Genomic DNA, 12,604 nt, shown 5'->3' with positions numbered 1-12,604 from the left:
GAAAAAATATATTATTTTAGAGCAATATTATATTTAATGTATATATGGAAAAAAATAGTATTCATATACCACCGTAAATACGACCCTAAATACGGGCAAAAATATATAGGGCTGTATTTACTGTTTCAATTACACTACCCTACTAACTGAGGCTTCTATTTATGCCCGTATTTAGGGTCGTATATTTACGGTCGTTTATTTTCAGTAGGGAGAACGTAATAATAAAGAAACGAGGGCTTGGTTTGTCAATAACGCAAATGTCCACCGTGAAAGCACAAAATTGTTTTTTTAGCGAGAAGACGTTGCATTTTATAAATTTCAAAGTGCGATTACTACTATAGTTTTGTGTTTACGTGTTTATTTCATCTTGCATTAAAGAGAGGGTTTAACTATATAGTTCCAAGACTGTGAAAGTTTTTTTTAATTTCTTAACGGTGTTAGTATAAAATACGTAATTTTGAGAATTGCTTGTCCCCTAGTACCGGACACACACTGAAAAAACCTAGTCTCAAAATGAGTTTTTGAGTTGCAACAAAAATGAGACTCTTAGGTGGCGCTACGTTCTATGGCGTTTAACATAGTCTCATTTTGAGATGCAACAAAAATGAGACTGGGTTTTTTGTGTGCAAGGATTTCCCCTAGTACCGGACAGTTGATAAATTGGTTTTTATAGGTAAACTCACCCAACAAATGAATAGTTAAGTTACTTTTGTTTTATTTGAATATATTAGACAGGAATATTCGTTGAACCAATCATACACTTAATGTGAATGTGTATTGTGTAGAATGCACTGTAAGGCTGGAGTCCCATGGTAGCGTTTTGCGTTGCGTTTTGTAACTAGGCCATAAGTGCAAATATAGCAAACATATATCTCCATCTCTCTCACACTCATGGCCTAGTTACAAAACGCAACGCAAAACGCTGTCATGGGACTCCAGCCTAAAATTTAAGTAAAAAAGAAAAAAAATTGGACAAGTGCGAGTTGTACTCGCACTGCAATGGCGGGTTCCGTACACAAATATTAAAACAATACTTGCAACATTTATCGGTAATTGGTAGAATTAAAATAAACAATTAAAAAAACATATTAAAATCATTTGATAAAAAAGAATAACTAAAAAAATTAAAGTATTGTATATATCTAATATTGTAAACAATAATAAGCAGAGGAACTATAATTTTGAAAATTTTGTTCCTCTGCTTATTATTGTTTACAATATTAGATATACAATACTTTAATTTTTTTTAGTTATTTCTTCTTATCAAATGATTTTAATATATTTTTTTAACCACTTCGGTGGCGTGGCGTTCCAATTGGCGTTCCACGTCCCTGGCCAAAAGTGGCGAAAATAGCGAAATGGCGTTCCAACTTTTTCTAGATTTTTAAAGAGTATATTTAATTTTAATCTACTGCAACAACAATATATTTCTATGTTTCCAATATCAGGGAACACAAAAATGACAATAAAAATTTGTTTTTTTAAGATTTTCACTGTTTTTTGGACGTTGCAAAATGTCATTTTTAATACTTTTCTACCAATGGCGTTCCACTTTCGCTCAAATATTGACAAATAAACTCAAGATCTTTCTATGGGAAATAATATTTATATATATCTTAGAATCTCTGAATCGTAGAATTGTGTTATAGAATCATTTGTAAATTGTTATAAACAAATTATATAAACAAATTGTTAATTAAGACGATGTGTTCAATGAATTTTAATAAAAATTGTTACTCGGGAGTTTTTGGGGTCGCTGATAACGAATCCGATGTCAGTTTTTAAAAATTCAAAATGGCGAATCCAATATGGCGGACGAGTTTATAAAAAATTGATTGAATTCGCTTGAAACGTTTTACTCCGGGGTTTTTGAGGTCGCTGATTACGAATCTGATGTCAGTTTTTCAAAATTCAAAATGGCGGATTCAATATGGCGGACGAGTTTATAAAAAATTGATTGAATTCGCTTGAAACGTTTTACTCGGGGGTTTTTGGGGTTGCTGATTACGAATCCGATGTCAGTTTCTCAAAATTCAAAATGGAGGATCCAATATGGCGGACGAGTTTATAAAAAATTGATTGAATTCGCTTGAATCGTTTTGCTCAGGGGTTTTTAGGGATGCTTATTAGGAATTTCATATGAGTTTATCATGAAAAGCAACAGTTAAAATGAGTCAGGAAAGTAACTTATTATGAGCTGCAACAAAAGTGAGCCAAGATTTTTTTTGCTTATATGTCAAGGACCAACCTGCATTCGCTAGAGAAATTCGCTACCCAGAGCACCCCACAAGGAGGCTGCAGCGATAGGATTTTGTGGTCCTTTATTTTTTGTATTTTCTTTGTTTTTTTTGTTAATTAATTTTTTATAAACTTGTCCGCCATATTATATCTGCCATTTTGAATTTTAAAAAACTGACAACGGATTCGTAATCAGCGACCCCAAAAACCCCCGAGTAAAACGTTTTAAGCGAATTCAATCAATTTTTTATAAACTCGTCCGCCATATTGTATCCGCCATTTTGAATTTTTAAAAACTGATATCTTATTCGTTATCAGCGACCCCAAAAACCCCCGAGTAAAACGTTTTAAGCGAATTGAATCAATTTTTTATAAACTCGTCCGCCATATTGAATCCGCCATTTTGAATTTTGAAAAACTGACATCGGATTCCTAATCAGCAACCCCAAAAACCCCCGAGTAAAACGTTTCAAGCGAATTCAATCAATTTTTTATAAACTCGTCCGCCATATTGGATCCGCCATTTTGAATTTTTAAAAACTGACATCGGATTCGTTATCAGCGACCCCAAAAACCCCCAAGTAACAATTTTTATTAAAATTCATTGAACACATCTTCTTAATTAACAATTTGTTTATATAATTTGTTTATATAATTTGTTTATAACAATTTACAAATGATTCTATAACACAATTCTACGATTCAGAGATTTTAAGATATAAATAAATATTATTTCCCACAGAAAGATCTTGAGTTTATTTATCAATATTTGAGTGAAAGTGGAACGCCATTCGTAGAAAAGTATTAAAAATGACATTTTGCAACGTCCAAAAAAACAATGAAAATCTTTTTAAAAAAAATTTTTATTGTCATTTTTGTGTTCCCTGATATTGGAAACATAGAAACATATTGTTGCAGTAGATTAAAATTAAATATACTCTTTAAAAATCTAGAAAAAGTTGGAACGCCATTTCGCTATTTTCGCCACTTTTGGCCAGGGACGTGGAACACCAATTGGAACGCTACGCCACCGAAGTGGTTAATTGTTTATTTTAATTCTACTAATTACCAATAAATGTTGCAAGTATTGTTTTAATATTTGTGTACGGAACCCGCCATTGCAGTGCGAGTACAACTCGCACTTGTCCAATTTTTTTTATTTTTAGTTAAGAAATTAAAGTCAGAAAACAATCTCTCATTTATTCTCTTAAAATTTCACTCTTCCTTAAAATATTTAATGCCACGTGTTTAAACTAAAAAAAATTAAAAAAAATTTTTTTTTTTTGAAAAAAAAAATTAAAAAAAAAAATTTTTTTTAAAGTTTCTTAAATAAATTTTTTGTCGTCAGACTGTAATAATACACCAGGATACCAATTTCCAGCTCATTAGGTCAAATAATGTAAAAGTTAGGGAAAACAAACTTTTTTTTTTAATTTTTTAGTTTTTCCTTGACAACGCTATGGCCATCATTACATATCAAGTTCTCTATATTTTTCCTGTAATATTCAAGTAAAAATACACCAGCATGCAAAATTTCAGCTCTCCATGTCGAATAGTTTAGAAGTTAAGGGGGGGGGGGAATGGTCACTTTTTATGCATTTTTGGCCAAAAATCTTGTTATTTCTTTGACAACGCTATGCCTATCACGTCCAATCACATTCGCTATATTTTTCCTGTAATCTACGAGTGAAAATACATATCTGGACCAAATTTGAGCTCTTTAGGTCAAATAGTTTAGCCGCTAGGGGGGGGACACGATTTGGCTACGGACAACAGAGTCTCACCATTAGGGTTCCGCCGATACACCGTAGGTGTACGGAACCCTAAAAAAAGAAAAATAAATTTTTCTAAACTTGGTGATTTTATTTTACAAAACCCTTGTTAATAACACACTTCATTTAATGCGTCAAAAATACTGTAAAATAATGATCAAAACCACGAAATTAGTTTTAAGGAGAATTAAATTTGTATTACGTCCCTGAATGATATCTCTCATTTTTGAATTGAATTTGCGCATTTAAAAACAGTTGTCGTCTTCCCTTTGAAAGGGCAAGTCTCTAATGTTGATTTTCGAGAGTGAGTGAGTGATTCATACCACAAATGAAACAATGTAATATAGTGAAATAAATGTTGGTTTTTTTATGAAAAAATTAACTTTGTTATTTTTAATTTTCAAAATGATTAGTGCCAAATACTAAAGGTTTAAGTTCATCTATTGCTGAAGTTTCAGCAACGAACCAGATTTCGAAATCATAATTTCAATTATGATAAGTGATTAATACATAGTTCAAAATCTAAATTTTGAAGAACAATCAAATTGGCGATCCTGTTAAAGTAAAATTTAATGTGCAAACAATTTGGCGATCCTGCCAGGATATGATGAACTCTTTTGTATTAGTGAAATGTGCTCTTTCTGAAAATTAAAACATGTGCTTAGCCATTTTGGACTCGATATCGGTGAAAATTCGCCATTAGTGATTTCAAGAAGGTCACGTATACCTTCAAAATATCAGCTCATTACTCACACTCTCTCTGTCCTCTCTTTCGTTTACTCACACAACAAATCTACTCGTATCCAAAATACAGAGGCTAGCCTTTGAAAACGAAAACTTTCTTCTCAAGGCTACTGCTATCAACCAACACAACAATGACGGACGACGACACCAAGAAAATAAAAGAGATTCCTTCACTAAATAGTCTCTTACAAGATCAACAAGTAGAAGTCGATGTAATCTACAGATCAATGAATTATATTTGTCAACTTACTGAAGAATTTCGAACTGGACCAATTCTAGAAAATCGATCAAAACATCTTTACACGGCTTGGGCCAGTTGTACTTCTCGTCATTACCAAATACATCACGCAGCTTCAAATGAAGACAAGAAGACTCGATCTTATTTTCAAAAACGATGTTACGAGAATTTAGAAGAAAAATACTTGGAAACAACAGATATAATCTCAGAATGGATGACAAAGGCTAATGCATATCAGACTACTGCAATTCATCTTCAAGGATCAACACCAACACCAGGCAATTCCAATGTTAAACTACCACAGATAAGTATCCCAACGTTTTCGGGTAAATTCACAGATTGGGCACCATTTAAAGATTCATTTAAATCTATAATAATAAATTGTGCACACTTATCAAATTTGGAGAAATTGCATTACCTCAAATCATCTGTTCAAGGTGAAGCGTATGAATTAATTTGCAATACTCCAATGATAGAAACAAACTTTACTAGTGCATGGGCGTTGCTTGAAACTAGATATGAGAATACTCGTGCAATTGTAAATTCACATTTAAATGAAATTTTTGCATTAGAACCTATCAAAAAGGAATCTGTTGCGAGTTTAATTACTTTACAAAATACTGTACAACGAAATCTTTCAGCTCTTAAAAATTTAGGTCGTCCTACAGAATCATACAGCGACATTTTAATTAATCGAATTGTTGTTAACCTGGATGCCAAAACTCAACGTGATTGGGAGTTACATATTTCAAATGACACAGAATGTCCTACGTTCGAAGAATTTAATGATTTTCTTTTATCGCGAATTCGTGCACTTGAAGCACTCAATCACTTTGAGGTGGCTCAAAGGTCAAATCAATCTCAAACAAAATCAGCTCAATCTCAAGCATCGTCCTCGCGTAAACAAAAACCAATAACTGCAAATTCATATGTTGTAACTTTTCCAAACTCACAGTGTCCAATCTGTGATCAAAATCATAAAATTTATAAATGTCAACAATTTGAAAGTTTATCACCTCTCGATAGGTATAATAAAATTAAACATTTAAAGTTTTGTACAAATTGTTTAGGTGTGAATCATAAGGCACAAGATTGCCCGAGTACTTATACATGTAAGAAATGTCAACAGAAGCACCACACCATGCTTCATCGTGACACGTCAAACAGTATGAGTCAACCCAATACAGAAAAGAATGAAGGCTCAGCGTCGAATAAAGATAAAAATGAAACAAAAATTATTCAAACACATTTTTCACTTTCTAATAAATTAACAACAAAAACTGTTTTATTAGCCACAGTTCGACTTTGTGTAACATCTGATTCTAATAAAAAGATTCAAGTTCGCGCTCTTTTAGATCAAGGTTCGACGCTGTCCTTTGTTTCTAATCAATTAGCAACAGCCCTGAATGCAAAACGAATTCGAGTCTCGGCGACGTTATCGGGACTAAGTGGAACTTCAGCCGGGAAAGCTTCATCAGCTGTTCAAATTAATCTTATGCCACTTCACACTGATACTCCTGTTCTCCAAACGCAAGCCTTAGTCCTTCCAAAAATCACTTCCTACATTCCTGAAAAAAGAATTGTATTAGAAAAGTGGCCTTATTTACAAAATCTTCCTTTAGCCGATGATCCTTCAAGTAACGAACCAATTCATATGCTTATAGGTGCTGATCTTTACGGAGCATTAATTTTAAACGAGATAAAAAAAGGAAAGGTAAATGAGCCTATTGCACAAAAAAGTATTTTTGGTTGGGTGTTATCAGGACAAGTCCAAACAGACGAAGTTCAAAGTGATCCAATTATTTCTGTACATCATTGTGCATCCCTTGATCAATTAAATTCTTCAATTACGAAATTTTGGGAAGTGGAAGACATTCCTTCAAAAAAACCATTGTCTCCTGATGACGAATTTTGTGAATCACACTTTTCCACGACTCATTCCCGACTTCCGGATGGTCGGTATATGGTTCGTATTCCATTTAAAGAATCTCCCCCTCCAGTCGGACAATCTCGACTTATTGCAGAACGTTCTCTCAAAAGAATTGAATCTCGATTTAAAAAAAACTTTTCGCTTAAAAATCTATATACTCAATTTATGACTGAGTATGAGACTTTGAATCATATGAGTCGTATCGTCAATGAAATTAAATCCAAAAATCTAATCGTTTATTTGCCTCATCACCCAGTGTTTCGTGAACTTAGCCAAACCTCAAAACTTAGGGCAGTTTTCAATGGTTCTAGTAAAACTACGAATGGAAAATCAATTAATGATTGCATGCATATCGGACCCAAATTACAATCAGATTTATTAATGATTGTTTCTCAGTGGCGTTCATATAAATTTGTCTTATTGGCTGACATAGCCAAAATGTACCGCCAAATCCTCATTGATCCCCAAGATCGAGATTTTCAACGGATACTGTGGCGATCATCATCAGATTCTGACATGATCGATTATCAGTTGAATACCGTAACATACGGAACTCGATCAGCTCCGTATCTTGCCCTCCAAGTTTTAAAACAACTAGTTGATGATGAAGGTAGCAACTTTCCAGCTGCATCTATCGTTCTCCAACATGATACCTTTGTTGACGATCTTGTTTTTGGAGGTCATGAAAAGGGTGAAGCTCTGCAAGTTCGAAATGAAGTAATCGAATTACTTCAAAAGGCTCAGTTAGAGCCACGAAAATGGGCTAGCAATCATCCTGATCTAATCTCAGATATTGATTCTTCTAATCATGGAATCTCTTGGAATTTAAATTCGAATCAGGAAGATGGCATTAAAGTTTTGGGAATCGCATGGAATGCTAATTCAGATACATTTCACTTCTCAATTACTCTAACAATTCCTGAAATATTAACACAACGTATCGCACTTTCTTTATTATCAAAATTGTTTGATCCTATAGGGTGGATATCACCAATTTTGGTGACTGGAAAAATCCTAATGCAACATACTTGGTTAAGTAAAGTTCAGTGGGATGATCCTCTATCAACACAATTGCAACAAAAATGGTTAAAATATTTTCAATCACTAACTTCCCTTCCAAATATATTAATTCCTCGATGGAATTTTAATCATCCAACAAATCAACATGCTGAATTGCATGGATTTGCGGATGCTTCACAATCAGCATATGGAGCTGTAATTTATCTTCGCAGTATTGATCAATTGGGAGAGGTTCAAGTCTCATTGATCACAAGCAAAACTAAGGTTTCTCCATTAAAAGGACAAACAATTCCACGATTGGAATTGCTAGCTGCCTTACTTCTTGCTCGACTCATTTCATATGTAAAAGGAATTCGTGCTTTCAAGGATCTTTTGGTACATTGCTGGACTGATTCGAAAGTGGTACTCGCTTGGTTGAGCAATCACCCTTCCAAGTGGAAATTGTACATATCAAATCGAGTCACAGAAATTCAAACTCTTTTACCAACTGAAATTTGGAAGCACGTCCCTACAAAAAGCAATCCAGCTGACTTAGCTTCACGCGGTGTAACCCCTGAAGAACTTGAATCCTCTGCCTTGTGGTGGAATGGACCCGATTGGCTGATCAAGCCTCCAGATCAATGGCCTAATCAAACTATTTCTTCCCCAGATGAATCCATGCTAGAATGCAAACTCGTTGTACATCATGTAAATATTCCAGATGTCAACAGTCTGAATGATCGTCTATTCAAATCATCTTGGAAGAAAACCGTTAGAGTCACCGCTTTTGTTCTAAAATATATTCAAATTTTAAAGAAAGCTATTATCCAAAAGCGTATTTTAAATCACGAAGTAAAAAAGGAATCTTATATTTTAACTGCTAATGAATTGACACTAGCTACACAAGTTCTATATAAAATTCTCCAAAAACAATTATTCCCTTTAGAATTGAATGACCTTCACCATGAACAACCAGTGTCTAAAAAAAGTAGGCTCCATTCCTTGAACCCGTTTCTTGATAAATATGGTCTTATTCGCGTGGGTGGTAGGTTAAACAAATCGGATCGTCCTTTTGATTCTAAACATCCTGTAATTCTTGCTAAACATCCATTAGTTAAAGTATTGATTCACGATGCTCACCTTAAATGCATACACGGTGGATCAAAATTAACATTAAGTACCATTCGACAAAAAATTTGGTTAATTAACCCTCGTCCTCAAATCAAAGCTGTATTGTTTAGCTGTCTTCCATGCACCAAAATCAAAGCAGAATTACTTTCACAAATCATGGCAGGTTTACCAAAGCCTCGAGTTACAAAACCAGAAAGACCCTTTATTCATTGCGGGATTGATTACGCAGGTCCGTTACAAGTACGAATGGCGGGCGGTCGCGGAATCAAATCACAAAAATGTTATATAGCACTTTTTATTTGTTTTGCAGTAAAGGCCATTCACTTGGAACTGGTATCTGATCTCACATCAGAGGCCTTTATTGCAGCGTATAAACGATTTTCGGCACGACGCGGTATCCCCACTCATTTGTACAGTGATCACGGGCTCAATTTTAAGGGTGCAGATCAAATTTTAAATAATGATCATAAGCAAACTCTCTCAAATCCAAAATTTCAAAATATACTTGCTAACGATGGAGTTACTTGGAATTTTATCCCTCCTGCAGCTCCTCACTTTGGAGGACTTTGGGAGGCTGGAGTCAAAAGTGTGAAGTCGCATTTAAAACGCATTTTGTTAGACAAAACTCCAACTTTCGAAGAACTTACAACCCTACTATGTCAAATTGAAGGAGTCTTAAATTCAAGGCCTATGGGAGCTTATACCGATAACGTCGACGATCTCGATCCTTTGACTCCGGGGCATTTTTTGATTGGTGGACCTATCAACGCAGTACCCCAACCCTCCCTTCTAGATCTCAATGTAAATCGATTGTCTCGTTGGCAACAGTATCAACAAATGTTTGAAAATTTTTGGGAGCGTTGGTCTACTGATTATTTACAATCCCTCCAACATCGAACTAAATGGACAATCGAAAAAATGCCTATTAAAGTCGGTCAAATGGTTTTATTACGAAAACCAAACTTACCCCCTACTAAATGGAATTTAGCTAGAGTAATTCAATGTTTTCCGAGTTCCGATAATCATGTTCGAGTGGTGAGAGTAAAGACAAGTGAATCTGAGTATGTAAGACCAATTACTGAACTTGTTATGTTACCAGTTGATTTAAAGGAAAAAGATTAATGCGAAATTTACACTTTATTATTTTCGATGGTCATACGAATTTCTTTTGAAATTAATTATTTCAAGGCGGGCGGTTTGTAAAATAATGATCAAAACCACGAAATTAGTTTTAAGGAGAATTAAATTTGTATTACGTCCCTGAATGATATCTCTCATTTTTGAATTGAATTTGCGCATTTAAAAACAGTTGTCGTCTTCCCTTTGAAAGGGCAAGTCTCTAATGTTGATTTTCGAGAGTGAGTGAGTGATTCATACCACAAATGAAACAATGTAATATAGTGAAATAAATGTTGGTTTTTTTTATGAAAAAATTAACTTTGTTATTTTTAATTTTCAAAATGATTAGTGCCAAATACTAAAGGTTTAAGTTCATCTATTGCTGAAGTTTCAGCAACGAACCAGATTTCGAAATCATAATTTCAATTATGATAAGTGATTAATACATAGTTCAAAATCTAAATTTTGAAGAACAATCAAATTGGCGATCCTGTTAAAGTAAAATTTAATGTGCAAACAAATACAGTTTGTGATCGCTGCATCATTTTTTAATAACATCTTGCGTGTGAAATTAAAAGTTTTAGAAAATTGTAGTATTTTTTCACTAAAACTAAATTGAACTTAAAGTTTATGAAAATATTGTATTTTTGTTAATTGATTTTGGTGTTATATATTGTAGAGTTAATTAATTTATAAATAAAGTCATATTCTTTGAAGTAGTTTTAATTCATTTTGTCAAATGAATTTTAAATTAAATGTTTTTTATACCAAATAGATTTTATGTTATATGAAATTTATATTAAATGGTTTTATGTCAAACGACTATTATGTTAAGTAAGATTTCGGGAGTAGGGGAGAGCGGGGTTGAATGTGCCGATTTCGACAAAATGAATGAATAAGTAATAGTAAAATAGCAACTATTTATTTTTACTTATGAAGTACTTAGTGTAGAATTTTGTGTAGTTTTTAAATTAATTTATACTTTTTGAAATTTTTTAATGGTTTTCAATAAAAATGTGGTTTTCTGTAAAGCGGTGACGCGTCCTGACGACCCTGACTACGGGGTCGGTTGTTCCGACGCTATATAAAATATGAAAAAGTCAGTTGAATAACACTGTGCGACACATTTTTCTTTCCCGGTTGGCTCTTGTGCTAAATGATAGTACAAATAAACAGTAATTTAACCCTCCAAGGGTTTTTGAAATGTAGCTCAAATTTATTTTTTATAAACCTTTGAACTTATGCTCATTTTTGTGAAATTTTCAAAAATTTTCAATCTTTTGCTGTATTTAAGTAGAAATATGAATTAAGTAATGAGTAAAATATAAGTATTAAATAAATTCTAATTAAAAAGGTGTAATTATAGTCCTTAAATGGAAAAGTGATTATAAAAGCTAATTTATCGAATTTTTCTGTATTTTTTTAACAATTTTTTTATAACCATAATGTAAATAAATAATAACATTTAAATTGTTTAACAATTTTTCCAAGGAAAAAATATTCAAAACTATTTTTTTAAACAATCTATTTTTAAAATCATATATCACAAAAGGTGCAAAATTTCTTTAAAATATCACAAATTGTAACTTGAAATTTAAAATTTCATAAAAATATAAAATGAACTAAGTTTGCAAAATCCTTTTCGGGTTTCATTATTGCATACATCTACTTCAATTTAAGCCTACACTTATTTGGGAAAGAAACAATAAACTAAAAATTGTTGCACAGTGTAATCAGTTCGAATGAGACTCTACTTTAAGTCCAAAAACTGGTGGAAATTTTGGATAAATTTTTAATACCGTAAACTGGGGCTATTAGGAACAGATTTCAACTTTAAAGTCTTGCAACTTTTTTGTGTATTGAAATATTGCCTTAATTTTTTGTTTCTTTTCTTGATCTTGGCGAGCACATTGAAGGGTTAAATAATTGCCTTGATCAAAGCTAGAATTTTAAACAAAAAAAAAGAAAAAAACGCTTTTCTTCGAAATTATAAAATGGGGCTATTAGGAACAAGGCGGTAAAAACCATTAGAAAACGTATTTTAAATTAAAGAAGTTATTTTTTATTGCTCGAAAGCAAACACAGAATATAAAACAAATGTAAAAACAAAACTAAAAGAGCGAATGTGTGTTTTAAACGTTGCTGGTATCATAGTAGAGGTCGATGATGGAATCAATAGTCGTTTTTTGCGACTTGTCGTTACCAACACTCTTTTATAATTTCAAACCATCTTTGAACACTAAAAACCAAATTAGGTGATAAAAAACAAAAGAAATTACGAAAAACTTACGTTTTGACAACACACTTTAACAATTCGGAAGAAATAATTATGTTTCTTATATTCCCGCCGTTTGTAAGTATTTATTACTTAGTGAACTCAATAAAGTTTACCATAAGAAATCCCATTAATAAAAAACAATCACTTTGAGATGT

The 12,604-nt window shown here is 32.9% G+C and overlaps 1 protein-coding gene across 1 annotated transcript; it reads left to right on the top strand.

Annotated features, from left to right (window-relative positions):
* The first annotated feature begins 4,885 nt into the window (after nucleotides 1-4,885).
* On the top strand, nucleotides 4,886-10,174 carry LOC122508786. Its single transcript, XM_043622332.1, has one exon. The coding sequence runs from the start codon at nucleotides 4,886-4,888 to the stop codon at nucleotides 10,172-10,174; it is 5,289 nt and encodes a 1,762-aa protein (XP_043478267.1).
* The last annotated feature ends 2,430 nt before the right edge of the window (nucleotides 10,175-12,604 follow it).

The sequence above is a fragment of the Leptopilina heterotoma genome, unplaced genomic scaffold (genome assembly GCF_015476425.1).
Source record: "Leptopilina heterotoma isolate Lh14 unplaced genomic scaffold, ASM1547642v1 Lhet_57, whole genome shotgun sequence".
Classification (NCBI taxonomy): Eukaryota; Metazoa; Arthropoda; class Insecta; order Hymenoptera; family Figitidae; genus Leptopilina; species Leptopilina heterotoma.
The sequence above is the reverse complement of the archived record's forward strand: the minus strand, read 5'-3'. Positions and strand labels throughout refer to the sequence as shown.

Bases quoted from the DNA above. Each gene is read 5' to 3' on its own strand.
- LOC122508786 (XM_043622332.1), top strand. From the start codon at position 4,886: ATGACGGACGACGACACCAAGAAAATAAAAGAGATTCCTTCACTAAAT.